Raw genomic sequence first — 16,530 nt, forward strand, 5'->3', positions numbered from 1 at the left:
GGCTTACAACTAAGTTATGTAGTTTTATTTTATTATGAATACAGCCAACACAGTTGCTGTCGAAAGGTGGATTTTTGGTGTGAAAAGGGGTAATTTTTTTTATATCATAAGGTGGCAAACGAGCAAGCGGCAACATGAATCCCCTCAAAATGGCGAAGTGATCACTGCCAATAAACATTCGCAATAGATGCGTTGTCTACCCTTAATCAATGGAGAAAACCATAAAGAGGATATTTCCCCTTCCTATGCGTCTCTTCCAGCGTGAAGTCCACGTTCCCTTCCCGTCCTTTTCTTATAGGGAAAAGTGAATGAAAAGGGATTAAAGTTGGGTCTCCGGTACCACACACATCAGTCGAAACACGTAATTGCTTCCATTTGACGCCGGTCTTCTGTGTGGTTGTGGTATTACACCGGGCGAGCCGACCCATTTATTCGAAGATGTTAAAGCGGGCTCTACCACTATCGAAAATTCAGAATGTGTAAGTTTGAAAATAGAGCCAGTGGTGGAGAAATTGAGAAGCAAAAGATTAGTATAGCAGAAATGATGACATAAACAAAAAAAGGAATGTGGACGGCTACACAGATAGAGGACCGAAGAAAGTACTCTTGAGGAAGGGGGGTGCAGCTTCCTCTTTATTTGCCTGGCTGTATGGCTGTCTTTTTTGAATTTAGAACAGACTACAACTCAAACATCGAACAGTGAAATTCAGGTACAAGTATTGTTTTCTTCAAGTTTTATTGAACGCTCATGTCGTATAACTGTACGGCCACAGTTAGGTGTGAGCGAGAGAAAAGACTCGGTCGATAACAGTGAGCGAGATAGAGCATCGATCAATTTGTTCACGGGTAAGTAGAGTGTGAAGAAAGTTAGGGTTGTCGAATAAACATTGAAAAAAAAGTTAACATTGAATTTCTTGTATAGTAAGTTTAAAAGAAATATGGAACAAAGTAAATTTATTTGCATAGAAAGAATTATAAACCATTAAAAAAACAGTTAACCTAATAATTTAAGGAATACGTTTACATATATGACCAATTTTAATCGCTGCTTTATATTTAGATATTCTAATCTGTAAATGAATTTAAAATCGATTTTTCATTTTATTTTAAATACTACCTTTTAATGTTAAAAATCAGATTTTTTTAAAATTTACATTGTGTCAGCCCTAAACTAAGCTTGATAGTGCATGACGCATCGCACGCACACACGCAAACACACACACACATAAATTCACTTCCTGCATTGCTATGTCATCCTTGTATGGCTTGGCCAAGGGGACGCCATTGACCCTTTAAAGCCTTATTATTATTAAAAAAGCAATCAATAATACCATGAATTATTAATATCGCTCTTGCAATTATTCGTGGCTTTTTCGGAATTATTGCTTTTGCCTTTTATGGTTATGTTAAAAAACTATTAATAAGATAAAATGTTGATTATTAAATAAATTTAAATTATCGAAAGAGGGATCTTTAAAAGCATTTAAGAAATGTTATTTGGAGGCCAAATTGTAGTTTTCTTTGGAAATCGAGACATTGGTGTGGCGGTATTCGAACCCTGTTCCTACTTATTACAAGTTGAGTGCCCTAGTTACCAACGTTCTCTTGAACGACTAACGTATTTGCTACGCTGAAAACTTACTAATATTATAAACTGGCTCTCACTCGTAAGTAGCCTATGTGTTCTTCCAGACTATCCTCTACATCTGTACCAAATTTCATCGAAATTCGTTCAGTCGTTAAGCTACAAACTCTAACAAACATCCATCCATCTATACTTTCGCATTTATAATATTAGTATGAAGTATGATGCGAAAGATGGATGTTGGTTAGAGTTTGTAGCCTAAACTACTAAACGACTCTCGATAAAAATTGGCATAGATGTAGAGGATAGTCTACAAGACTAATTACTTTTTTAATTCCATGGAGTCGTGGGCGAAAGCTAGTTAAACAGTTTTAAGTCAAGTCCCACTTTAAAGACCTCTGGCACGTTATATAAAAACATCAAAGAATTCAGTCGACTTACAGCAATTACGTTCATGTGAAATAAGACGACCTAATTTCCCATAACAAGTAACTAACAATGGGGTTCAATCTGAGAAATTTATATACTTTTCGTGGAATGTGGAAAGCTAGATATCTTTATATATGCAAGTATATAATCTAAGTTTGATGTGGAATGTAAATACATAGATAATCTTACTTCAATGTTTGAGATTACGTATGTATATATGTATGTCTAGACTTTGTTTAGACTATATTTTAAAGTATATTAATATCTTTTTTTTATAACATAAGATGGCAAACGAGCAAGCGGCCACCTGAATCCGCCAAAATGGCAAAGCGAATGCTGCTTATAGACATCCGCAATTGCAGATGCGTTGCCTACCCTTATCCGACGGAGGAAACGCACATAATGAGGATATTTCCCCTTCCTATGCATCTCCTCTATTGTCAACACTTCCCGTTCCCATCCTCTTCTTAAGAAATGGGTGGTAAAGAGAAAGGGACTTAAATTAGGCCCCCGGCACCGCACTCATCAGACGAAACACGGAATTGCTTCCATTTCACGCCTGTCTTCTGTGTAGTCGTGGTATTACACCGGGCGTGCCGGCCCATTCGGGCTACGATGTTAAAGCGGGCACTACCACTGTTAAAATTTAAATTAAATTAAAATTACTATCTCATCTTACTTGATATTATAAATGCGAAACTTTAGATTGATGTATGTTAGAGTTTGTAGCCTAAACTGATTAACGGATCTCAATGATATAGAGGATAGTCTGGAAGAACACAGGCTACTTTCATTTATTTTTTAATTTTACGCAGACGGAGTCGTGGGCGAAAGCTGTTTAATATTATTAATGCGAACGTTTTTATATTCGGATGGATGTTTATTAAAAGGTATCTCCTAGATAGGTGAACTGATTTCCATAAAGGCATGAAGATTCCAACTGTAGAACATAGTCTAGCACAGTGATTCTCAACCACTATGTCGCGGCACTTTTGTATGCCGCTAAATTTCAAAAGTGTGCAGCCAAATTTGGCATATTTTTGTCATAAACTATTTATATAGTGTGTAGTAAATAAACATTTTTTATCTTTTTCTTCGTGTGCCGTCAAATTTTGAAATCGTTAAATATGTGCCGCAACAAAAAAAAGGTTGAGAATCAATGGTCCTGGAACACAGGCCGGAGCCTTGGGCATTTGCTAGTTGTAAAAATAGAAATTAATTCTTATATAACTGTTATTCAAATAATAGTTTTAACTATTAGTTTATCATTTTGTAAGTAAAAGATTTTATTACCCGAGTTGTAAAACAATAGTTAACGCCTATATCAATAACTGATAACCGGACGCGTGGGTGATTATTGGAAAATTCCACAGTTAAAGCATATAGTATAGTTTTATATTGTAAGTTTTGAAAACAAACATTTATTACCTACTCGTAGAATCCATTTTTATATATCAATAGATTTTTGTTAATTTACTATTATTTCTTTTTCTTTTTTTTATAAAAAACAGTAAGTAGCCTATGTACGTATGTGTTCTTCCAGACTATCCTCTACATTTATTTGCATTTTCATCAAGATTCGTTCAGTAATTAACGCTACAAACTCTGACAAACATCCATCTAAACTTTCGCATTTATAATCTATACTATTATAATAAAGCGTAAACACACACACTTTGTTGCCTAAGATGTCAGCAATTACTGCATATTTTTGAAAAGCCCTACACTTACGTTACGCTTTAGGCTTTATATTTCAACATAATTTATGGGGTAAATTTTGGATAAAAACCCTAATGTGGGAAAGAAACCATAAGTTGCTGCCAACATCAAGGAAGCAAGGTTGTCATCATGTCATTTTGACATTTGTAATTTGACAAATGTAAACAATAATATAACATTTTTATAATTTCATGCGGATGAAGTCGCATGGGAACAGCTAGTTAGTATAAAAGTATGAAGTATAACTAGTATGAGTTAATATTAAAGTGAATCGTAATTCTGACTCAAGATACGAACAACCAAATGTTCAGTTTACAGCTATTTTAAAATACATGTTGCAGATTTCTCACACTTGGTATAACAGTACTACTCAAAGGTAAAATTACAAACATTGTAGATAATAAGTGACATCCGATTGCGGAAACGGACGATTTACTGCACGGTTAGTCAAGGTCAAATATGCTTAAACCAAGGTCATTAAGATTACTAGCTTTTCCCCGCAACTCCGTCACTCTATCCGCGTGAAATTTAAAAATAATAATAAAGAAATGAAAAAATATAGCCTATGTTACTCATAGGTATTTCTAACGGTAAAAAAAAATTAAAACAGGCCCAGTAGTTTTTGAGCCCTTTCAATCAACCAAAGTTTTCCTCTTTATAATATTAATATAGACTTCCATCAGAGAAAAATCTAATAATCAAATAATAGGATGCGTGGAACAACTTGTTCCAATTTAAATTTGTCAGTTCCTATAATAAAACTGACTTTTTTGCTGAAAACTGAATTTTATCTCTATTAGAGCGCGCACATTTGACTAAACTATCGCACAACTGTTTAGTCTCGCTTTGATTCCTATGAGCTTATATGGACACTACTCGATTTATAATTGCGTAAACAATTGAACTGCGAAATAATCGACAATCGCACAACAGTGCTATTGTTTAGTTAAGGGTGTGCACCCGCTTTTTCAAATTCAAATAGTAATAAATACATTTCTATTAACCTGTCTATTTATTAGGATCAGTGGCTAAAGGTCCGGTAATAATAACGAAGTAACGGCCTGTGCTAAGGCTCCTGAGGCCCTCAAGCTACTTATAAACGAGGTTCAGGCTAAGCGCCATGCGCTCAGCCACCTCAAAGCCAACCAGGTCCGGTGAATCTGTAAATAACTCTTCAAGGCAAACAGTGGCGTTTCAGTCACAAAAAAACGGTCAATGCAAAGAATAAACAAGAATTCAAGTCTGTTACTTGGAGTATTCCTTGGGAATTTTGGCTCAAAGATTTCAGTATTGGAATTATACTCTTTTAAAGTAAGAAAAATAATTTTGGAGAGATTTTTCTATGATTATGGAATAACTAGCTTTCGCCCGCGACTCCATCCACGTGGAATTAAAAAATAAAAGTAAGCAGCCTATGTGTTCTTCCAGACTATGCTCTACATCTATGCCAAATTTCATCCAATTTCGTTCACTCGTTTAGACCACAAACTCTAACAAACATCCATCCATTCATCCAAACTTTCGCATTTATAATATAAGTAGAATTTTAAGCTGATAATTTTGATGATAGTCGAATTTGAATCTTATAGTTTTGTTGTTAAGGATAAAATTACTTTATTACGTTATGTATGGTCACGGTTGGGTGCATTTTTGACCTCTGCACGACCTTGAAGTGATGAAAAACTAACATTTCCGACAGACGCTTCGGTGCGTAATTTTCTTGCGAACATCTTCAGAATTTTTAAACGTTTTTATTTATAAGATAATCGAGGTAGAGGGAATTAAATCTATAAAATCCATCCCAGAACAAAGTTTTTAATCAAATAAAGTATGAGCTGTGATTGGTGACATCCTACGCCAAAAAATATCATAGTGTGTGTTTACGCTTTATCTTTATTATATTAGTACTAGCTTTCGCCCGCAACTCCGTCCGCGCGGAATAAAAAAAACAAATGCAAGTAACCTATATGTTCTTCCAGACTATCCTCTACATCTATACCAAATATAGAAATCCGTTCAGCCTAAGCTACAAACTCTAACAAACATCCATCCATCTAAACTTTCGCATTTATAATCTTACGTCTAATCTTACTAATATTATAAATGCGAAAGTTTAGATGGATGTATGTTTGGAGTTTGTAGCCCAAACTGAACGGATCTCGATGAAATTTGGCATTGCAATGATAGTCTGGAAGAACACATATGCTATTCAATTTTTTTTTTAAATTCCACGCGGACGTAGTCGCGGGCGAAAGCTAGTATTAGTATAAAAGTATGAATAGTATGATAGATTTAGATGTGTTTTCGAAGTATGAAAAGTTTAGTGGAAACTCACCTTAATACACGTGTGCAGTATTTACAAGTGCATGCTATATTGGATTCAACGCACGAAATGGTGACATAATAGCCGCGTGATGTCGCTGTAGTCGTGAGTCGTAATTAAAACGTATGCAGAAAGACGTTAACCGAATACTTAAAGCGAATGCAACTCTGACTATAGTTTGTCTAAATAAGATAGATTAGTTTGATAAATGACGCATAAGAAGTATCGAATTCATGTATGACGGCAAATGGCGTACTTAATAGACAGGTATCGTAGTGATGGAACAAACACGCAGCGAATAATAATGAACTATCGATATTCGGTTTAAAAACTTATCGAAAATTATTATTTTCTTATTAACAAATTTAGTGGACAATTCTAGTATTGATTATAGTGTAGAGAATTTAACGATGACAATAATAATAAATAATAGTGAAATCAAATTCGATTACGTACGGCTGTAGTAGTAATAAACATTTATTTGCTCTCATTATTTGTAATAGTTCTGAAGGTCATTATTAATTCGAGTAAACAGCGTTTGTTTTTTAATTCATAAGTTTTAATTACGAATCTATCGATTCCAACTTCTATAAGAATAAAAATCGAAAATCGATAAGATTCGTGACTGATTTACACAACCCATCCCTACTAAATTTGAAGTGAATTGTCAAACTAATCTAAATTATTTAGACACACCATAAACTACGAGCTGTTGCCCGCGACTTCGTCCGCGTATAAGAAAACATACGAACTATATAAATAATAAGTAGTGTAAGTAGATTAAAAAAAATAACTGGAAAAAGGTAATGGCCGCCATGATGGGGATGTTTCCTAATGTTACAAATTCAAATAAAGTTATGTTTAATATTTTAAAGACAGTATTTTAAAACCTATAATAACATTTGGAGACCTTAAATGTTTGTCTCCATTGAAATATAAATTAAAAACGCTGCAATATTTTTTACCCTCCATTACTCTATCTCAAACACCAATCAGAGCTCGGTGACGTCACTTCTTCGCAAACAACATGGCAGTGTGACCAGCTTCAGTGAATGTCAGTGCATTTTGTGGTTATAATTTTTTTTAATGATTATAATAATTGAGCTTGCGTGTGTTATATTATGAGGACTCCATTATTAAGTGTTTTTATATTTACGACATATTTTACGAGCAAATTTTTCGATCACTATGAAGAAAAAAAAATAGTAAATGTTATTTGAATAGCTAATTCAATTTACGTCTGGTCACTTTGAATGACTTTGACAGACCGCGACACGAGGTTTGTTAGCAAAGAAGTGACGTCATGTCATGAGGCGTTTTCGCGGTCTTCCGAGAAGTTGTTTTTAGTTAAGCGTTTTTGTAATTAAATGTTGCGTATATGATTTTATTATATTTTTTTTCTTGTTTAGATATGGTTTATCTACATAATAAAAGCAATTCCAAAAATTAGGAAACATCCCCATTGGATTAGATATTTCTCTATTTTTTAAGCGTTGAAATAAAATACACTCAAATTAATGTATATTTTATTTATAACTTGAATTATTAATGTATCTTAATTCTCAATTAATATAATTTTACAGTTATCTATACTATTATAATAAAGCGTAAACACACACTTATTTGTTGCCTAAGATGTCAGCAATTACAGCATAGTTTTGAATAATTCTTTTTTTTAACAAAAAGCCCTACACTTACTTCACGCTTTAGACTATATATATCACGCCATCAAACTTAGGGGGTAAATATTTTGGATAAAAGCCCAAATGTGGGACAGAGACCATAAGTTGCTGCCAACATCAAGGAAGCAACATTTTGACATTTGACAAATGTTAACAATAAAATGAAGTACTTTTAATTTCATGCGGATGAAGCCGCACGGGAACAGCTAGTCTTCGATAAAGCCTGTGATCTATGTTACTTTGGTATTCGAGAAATGTTTTAATATTTATTACCTCCATATCTAGATAAAACCGGTTCCATTCGATTAGAATTCAATAACAATGTTGTTCGAAAAAAACTACAGCTGCGTTTTGTTATTGTATTGTTTTTATAGTTTATATTACAAATAAATGTCTCTATTAATATACTAGCAGTTACCCACGTCTTCGTTCACGCAATATTAAGATAAAAAAGTAGCCTATATGCTTGTCTATGTCAGCTACTCTTCAGTGAAAGTCAGGTCAAAATTGGCCTAGCCGACAGACAGGCAAAAATAATTAAATCCGATTTTCCAATTTTATTATATCTATACTATTATAATAAAGCGTAAACACACACTTCTTTGTTGCCTAAGATGTCAGCAATTACAGCATAATTTTGAACAGTCCTTTTTTAATAAAAAGCCCTACACTAACGTCACGCTTTAGGCTATATATTTTTACGCCATTAAACTAAGGGGGTAAATATTTTGGATAAAAACCCTAATGTGGGAGAGAGACCATAAGTTGCTGCCAACATAAAGGAAGCAAGATTGCCATAGTAAGTTAAATGGTATTTTGACATTTGCAATTGATTATAGACTAGCTCACTCGCGACTTCGTCCTAAATTACTTAGCGATAACATAGTTTTTTAATGGTGAAATTTTGAAATCAGCTAAATGGTTAATGAGTTATTTGAATACATACAAAAATACAAATCTACAAGTCTTAATCTTTAAGAATCATACTAAAAAACAAACTAATATTTCAACAATTTTATGCGCGGTTCACACTCAGCCAAAACAGTTGGACAGTTGCAGCCAATCATAGATTGTATGTACTCATTGGCGCCGATTAGTGTTCACACTGTGGTAGGTGATTGACAGTCCAGTTAAAAACCGCTGATCAACTATACTAGTCAGGTGTGACGTATATAGCATGAGTAGTCTGGCGCGTTCGTCAAGACTGTTTACTTGTTTACTAAGTTAGATATTTACTTAACATATTATACTCTACTATAATAATTAGATTAATTCTGTAAAGATGCTATATTGTCGTTAATCGTCGTCGAAGTCGCGGGAAAAAGCTAGTAGAACATCATCATCAGCAGCTCACTATAGTAGTCACCACACGCTCGGAGCCTACCCTAAGTTAAGGGCGACTATGCCATAGTCAATCTTTAGACTTGACGAAGACTTTACACTTATATTTGAATTTCTTCGCCGATATGTTCATCACCGTAAGGACGTCGGGTAAATTATGTATATAAAAATCGAAAATCTCATTGGTACGGCGGGTTTCAAACCCAAGACCTGTAGATTACAAGTCAAGTGCTCAAACCCCTGAGCCACCGACGCTCAGTTGTAGCTCGCTAGTAGAACATACGTGGAACTGAATAATTCATATAAAAAACTGAACTGTAATTAACTTATACACGTGTAAAACTACGCAAAAACAATTATACTAAAGCCTGTATCTTTGCAAATAACCTTGGCAATAATATTAATACATTATGATAATGCACTTTTTGCATGTCTAATGTTCTTAAGCGATAATTCTTAGAGTATATATTTTGCGATTCTATTTTATTATAACTCATCTTTCATCTATACTATTATAATAAAGCGTAAACACACACTTCTTTGTTGCCTAAGATGCCAGCAATTACAACATATTTTTGAATAATCCTTTTTTTTTTAATAAAAAGCCATACACTTGCGAAACGCTTTAGACTGTATATTTTAACGCCATTAAACTTAGGGGCTAAATATTTTGGATAAAAACACTAATGTGGGTAAGAGACCATAAGTTGCTGCCAACATCAAGCAAGCAAGGTTGTCATCATGTCATGTCATTTTGACATTTGTAATTTGCCAAATGTAAACAATAAGATAAAGTTTTTTTCATAATTTCGTGCGGATGAAGCCGCAAGGGAATAGCTAGTTTAGAACTAAAAATAATATTTTTCCTCTCGTTAACATCGGTTCAGTCAACACTTAGTGGTGACTAGCCCTCAGTCAACGCACGCTAGCTAGATAGCTAGCGTACGCCAGATGGCCCACTAGGGTTTGACATAAATCTATACTAATATTATAAAGAGGAAAGATTTGTATTTTTGTGTACTGAAATAACTCAAAAACTACTGGGCCGAATTCAAATATTCTTATACTATTAAAAAGCTATGTTATCAGTGAGTAAAATAGACTACATTTTACGAGGACAAAGTCGCTACTAACAGCTAGTCTTTCATATCTTCGCAGACCACCACACCACCACATTAGATTCAAAATAAATTACTTACTATTAACTTGGCTTCTTTACGGGTCAAGTTATCTGACCTAAGAATTCGGTAATTTTATAAACCGGTAACACAAAGTAACGGACCACACAGCAGGAGCCCTTTAAGATACATTTTATATAAACAAACTAAATGTAAGGTAGGCAGAGATAGGAATGGCCCTGGCCCTTTCTAAATATATTCAAGAAAATGCAAGTTAAAGACGGTGAACTAATATGTAAGTGGTAGAACCTCCTTTAATATTCCCGTATTTTTAAAAGTTCGATAGTTTTTTTTCAATCGAGAGTTAACTCTTTCAATGAAAAATATTTTACCTACAACTACTCGTAATTCTAAATCTCAGATACGTGTACACACTAAAACTCATAACAAACAAAATGCGTACGTAGTTTACCATATCATAATTGCATTAAATGTCTTTGTATTTTAAAAAACAATTAACCCACCTTACAGGCTTATCTTTCAAACACAACACAATCACTTGCACTAATTTCCGAACTTTGTATTTTAAGTCGTAAAAATGGCGCGATTCAACACACACGTCTTTATGACAGCGCGGCGCGCGCCCAACTGACAACTGACAACTGACATCGAGTTATGGAAACCAATCCTCGTTCATTACTGGCCACATTAAGGGAGGTCTAATCTAAGTAATTCAAGGAATTATTTCGTTACTTTATTGTGTACTAGTTGCATGCCACTTCGCGTAAAATTAAAAAATATAGCCTATGTTACTCACTGATAACATAGCTTTTTAATGGTGCAAGTATTTTTAAAATCGGTCCAGTAGTTTTTAAGTTATTTCAATATATACAAAAATAGAAAAATCCAAAACTTTTCTCTTTATAGTATTAGTGCAGATTGCTTTTTTGAGAGTATTTTGTTTTTAGTGTATTCTGTGTGAAGTTTGGTTTTCATTTTTATTATTATAACCTACTAGCTTTCGCCCGCGATTCCGTCCGCGTGAAATTGAAAAAAAAAACAAAAGTAAGTAGCCTATGTGTTCTTCTAGACTATCCTCTACGTGTATACTAAATTTCATCGAAATCCATTCAGCGGTTTAGGTTACAAACTCTAACAAACATCCATCCATCTATACTTTCGCATTTATAATATTAGAATGATTGTTTTCAACTTCAGTATTTATGTGCTCCTAGTATTTTCAAGTCTTACTCCCATTTTAATCGTTAATGCCTGGTTCACACTTGGCCAGTACAGAAGCGACGGTAAGCGACACTGATTGGCGCCAGTTAATGTTCACTCTGCCAGTTAATGTTCACTCTGCCAGTCCAATCAGATCGCTAATGACTATTGACGAAGTGTAAACCACGCATAAGTATAGAAAGAACATCATCTCGTGTAAATTCATTCTTAAATTTTCCCGCCAAATCTCCCTTTTGAATCTTTCCCGCCATATTTGTTTATGCATGTTGAATACATATTCATCTTGCTGACGTTGTAATTGTCGTTTTTTTGTTCGTCAGCGCGCATGTAGGTCGGTATGTAGAAAATGTGTTGATAAAAACTTATAGACTTGTTTACGTTGTTTCTTTAAATAGCTACTAATTAACTGCATATTATTATGGTGTAAAATACGACTTATTTGGAATATGTATTTTTATAAACTACGATGGATTAACTGGTTTTGATAAAGGAAAGTAATTGGAAATTTTCTTAAATGCAATCCGTTAGACGTTAATATTGCTATTTTTATTTTACAGGCGTTATTTTTTTTTATTTTAGTTAAATCTTCTGGACGTATATCTTCTTGTCTTTTTGCTTGCTTTCCTTTGATGAAATCCTAGTATTTCAAACTAATTAGTAGACATCTGTGAAACTTTTAAATGAAACAAATTAGTTTAATATTGAAATCGTTGTTTATTTTTTAAGGACAGAATAAACATGTACTGTAAAGTTTATAAATAAATTAGACATGTAATGTGGGAGATATGCATCTGATATGCTAGATGACAGCTCTATTATATTAAGTACATAGTATATTAAGTATATTAAGTACAATAAAGGTGCTACCACATTACTCATATTTTCACAATTTGTTTGAACGATTTGTTTAAGCGTTTGTACTGGGTTTGTGAACACAGATTTAATGTGTAAACCTTTATTAATATATATTTCTAGAGCTGTTTGTTTTGAATATTCATAGATTGTTTATCCAAATATTTGTGCGTCGTAACAGCGTTTTAAACATGTTATTTACTACGGATTTCCTAGAGAATAGATAGAATTTATATTCTAATATTTAAAACTAATTAATTAAAATGGACTATTTATAATATCTTTGGCGAAGCAAGATTATTTACAAATGTTAAATGTTAAATTTATTTATAACATTTTATGTGAAGTATATTTAGATCTAGGGCCTGTCCCACCAAATTGCAAACTGTCTTATAACAATCCAACGTGTAAAATATGTGAAACATCGGATTTTGTTACCCAATCTGACAGTGACGTCATTTGTAAGCTATCTGAGCTTCTATCAGCTAGTGGTGGGACAGGCCCTTAATATAGTAAATCTTATATTAAATACATATGTTAACATCAAATCCATATATTTAAATCTAAGTTTAAGGACGTAAAAGAAATCTTACATTAAGTAACATGAAGGAATCCTGAAGTTAAGAAACTTTGAATGTTTTTATATAATTTTAGGGTATTCGATATGATTGTTCTGATAACTTTGCGTTTCTTTATAGTGAAGTTTTTTTATTATTTTTTTTTATACTGCTTGATCTTTGGCTATATTAAAATGTTTAACTAGTTTTCAACTAGATAATTAAAATTGTTAGGAAACAATTGTTTCGCAACAAATGTCGGGTTTCAACACATTTATATTCACGTAAGTTAACCTAAAAGTCATACAATTACAACAATTTAACCTTTACGAAGGACAATAAAACAAATTGTACAATTAATTTCCTCTTACATATTTATGTAAAATAAGATTTGTTAAGTATTGAAAATGAATTACTAATTTTATATCTGTTTAAATAATATACAAATACAGATTCAGAAATAAAAATCTTAAGAAAATAAATAACCTAAAATTGAGCTTCTGTACGACAAAAAGACGCCATCTTGTTTTAAAAATCACTTCTATTAAAAATTATCTTTCAGAATCTCTTCGCAATAATCTATTTACTTTAGAAATTCTATTTTTGTACGTCTCAATCGATGCTCTGCGAAGTAACCTGGTTGCTGCGACTCGTGTCATGGCGGCTTTTAGACTCTGCGGTGTCAAAATGGCGGGGGTTTCTCGCGTCCGCAAGATGTCGGGGACTAAACTGGCGTCTGACAACATGGCGTCGATATCACCGTTCAATAATACGGATTCCGATGAAGTGTAGTTCGTAATCGGCGTGCATAATGGTATCGCGTTCGACCATTTCCTATTCCTAAAATATACAGTAATCAATTTAAATGTCGGCTTTAAATTATGTTGATTAGCTATCGCCCGCGATTCCGTCCGCGTGGTATTAAAAAAAGTAAGTAGCCTATGTGTTTTTCCAGACTATCCTCTACATCTACACCAAATTTCATCGAGATCCGTTCAGCCGTTTAGGCTACAAACTCTAACAAACATCCATCCATCAAAACTTTCAAATTTATAATATTAGTATAAAGTATGATTTGCTACAACAATTTTTTACAAGCTCTTAGTTTAGATCTTGTATGGATAATCTACTTACGTATCCTTTCACAACGAACAAGCCAAATTTAATCCTTGGTGTTTTAAAAGTAGACTTATGTATATCAGCTCTGAATTGAATTAAAATGACTATAGATTATCCCCTATGATCAAGGGACTGGTGTCCAAAATAGTGTGGTACCCTGTGTGATGGATCAATTCATTCGAAAAATCTGCTCACATAGCTTTGAACAGATGAGCGGTGGCTCAACAACTATTAGCAGCTCACGGCTTATTATGATGTATAGCTATGGGATCTAATAAGTTGTGAGTGACTCAAAAGACACGCAAATGATGCCTCTATGTAGTTACAAATTGATCTGTGAGCCAGTTTAATAATCTGTTTCTTGCATACTGTGTAAGCTGATCTGCAGGTCATCAATTTTAGTTGAGTTACCCGTAATTGTAAAATATTTATGTTGTTCGATTAGTACCATTGTGACTGATTATACAGTAAATTACTAAACCAATAAACAAGTTAGGTGGTATTTTATTGTTTTTTATTCTTCTGAATGCACAGAACTATAATCGTTTTATTTTTGTTTCTTTTATGTGATGAAATTCGTGTTTTTGGTAAGAAAACTTACTTGAGACATCGCAGCATCGGAGCTCCTTTAATCCGGTAACCAGGCTCGCACGTGAAGGAGACAGTCTCCCCTATCTTGTAGTAGAACTTGACGGACGACATTCGACCTGATATTGTCGTGCCGGGGTATGTGCACGCTTGCGCACCTTTGTAATGCAAATTTTATATTTAAAAGCCAATTTTGTATTTGAATGTCGATGTGTTAGGTTATGTGTTAGGTTATATGAACTGATGTATTTTTAGATTAAAAGTTGGATTAGATACTGTTGTAAGTTAGTAATCAGAAAGCACACAGACACGATTAGTAAAGCTGATAAAGCCTTAATAGAAGCATAATGATGAGACACCGTGATATTTAAATTTCTCCTGAATTTAGTGTTTAAAAATATTACGATTATGACTGATTTATTTTAGTAGTTACTTTTTGATAATTCAGTTTATAATTGTTAATAAGTATGACTGATTTAATATTTCAATACATATGTATTTTTATGAATAAAAAAAAATCCACAGTCTGAAATTTTTGTCTAATGATCTTTTTAATTTCAATCCTAATTACGATGACATTTGTAACAGGTGAATAAAATTACCAAACCAAAAATGTTATATGGGGGCAACATAAAATAAAGCAATAGATTGAAAAGCTGCGTTGTTTTAAATACATTTATTCGATAAGCGACATCCACTACTCACAAGTGGGCGGCTTGTCGCTCCACCGGCCGCTGTCCTGGCACACCAGGATAGGTCTGCCGTGCAGCGTGTGCTCCGGGTTGCAGTGGAACTGCAGCACGTCGCCGGCGCGGTACGGCGCGCGGCCCAGCACGTAGCCCGCCGCGGGCGGCGGCAGCGCGGGGCACGACACCTCTGGAACAACAACAGAAAATACTGATTTACCAGACCAGAAATTACGAATACATTCTAGAATAAACTAAGGGTTTTTAGTTGTTGACATATTCCTGTTTTTAATACGTAACCTTCTTTATTTAAAACTGGTTCACACTAATTTCAGAGGATTAGTATTCCATTGTCACTTATTTCGACAAAAAACATTAGTCCATTAATTAAATATATCATTTATGATTAATCTATATCTATACTATCTTACTAATCTTACTAATATTATAAATGCGAAAGTTTAGATGGATAGATGTTTGTTAGTGTTTGTAGCCTAAACGGCTGAACGGATCTCCATGAAATTTGGCACAGGTTTAGAGCATAGTCTGGAAGAACACATAGGCTACTTTTTATCCCGGGAATAGTGACGGTTCCCATGGGATTCATTAATTTAGTTTTTTAATGTTTACTCGATCATTCTGCAACGGTTATAGTCTTATTGAAATTTGGCACAGATATAAAACAAATTCTGGAGTACACATGGGATAAGCTTCATCCCCGAGTAATATCCGGTTCCCGAGGGATACGTAGCTTTTTATAACTTATATAGTTTGTATGTTTTCTAATACCACACTGACGAAGTCGCGGGCAACAGCTCGAAGTATTATAAAGACGAGATTTGGATTTTTGTATGTATTGAAATGACTCAAAACCTACTGGGTCGATTTCAAAATTTCTTTTACTATCAGAAAGCTACGTTATCAGTGAGTAACACGGGCTACATTTTTATTATATTTCACTTTCACGCGGGCGAAGTCGCAGGTAACAACTAGTCTATATTAACATTAGGAACGATTTGCATTTTCATATTGAAATAACTCATAAAATATTAGGCCGATATCATAAATTCACGACCAATAAAAAGCTAAGTTATCAGTGGGGCTAGTTTATTTTTTTTTAAATTATTTGTTTTAAATTTGAAAACGGAGTTTCGGGGGCAAAGAGAAAAGCTACTCTTGTATAAAATACACCATTTAATAGCGTGGGACTTGTTTAGTAGTAAAATTGACGAACCTTTACAAATAGGGAAGGGCTTCGACCAGTCAGCGGCCGGCAGACACACCGTCTC

General features: G+C 33.9%; 1 protein-coding gene and 1 long non-coding RNA gene across 2 annotated transcripts in view; both read right to left on the reverse strand.

Annotated features, from left to right (window-relative positions):
- Positions 1–10,844, reverse strand: part of LOC106102908 — a 16,996-nt gene extending 6,152 nt beyond the window's left edge. The window contains exon 1 of the long non-coding RNA XR_001225606.1: positions 10,722–10,844. This is a non-coding gene — a long non-coding RNA (uncharacterized LOC106102908). The remainder of the gene's footprint in view (positions 1–10,721) is intronic.
- Positions 10,845–13,347: 2,503 nt separating this feature from the next.
- LOC106102800 overlaps positions 13,348–16,530 on the reverse strand; it is a 76,532-nt gene continuing 73,349 nt past the window's right edge. The window contains exons 24-27 of the mRNA XM_013282384.1: positions 16,476–16,527; positions 15,261–15,431; positions 14,569–14,713; positions 13,348–13,688 (exon numbers count right to left, since the gene is read on the reverse strand). Of these exons, the coding sequence (XP_013137838.1) occupies positions 13,400–13,688; positions 14,569–14,713; positions 15,261–15,431; positions 16,476–16,527 (657 nt within the window). The 3' untranslated portion in view covers positions 13,348–13,399. The remainder of the gene's footprint in view (positions 13,689–14,568; positions 14,714–15,260; positions 15,432–16,475; positions 16,528–16,530) is intronic.

The sequence above is a fragment of the Papilio polytes genome, unplaced genomic scaffold (genome assembly GCF_000836215.1).
Source record: "Papilio polytes unplaced genomic scaffold, Ppol_1.0 DF823901.1, whole genome shotgun sequence".
NCBI lineage: Eukaryota > Metazoa > Arthropoda > Insecta > Lepidoptera > Papilionidae > Papilio > Papilio polytes.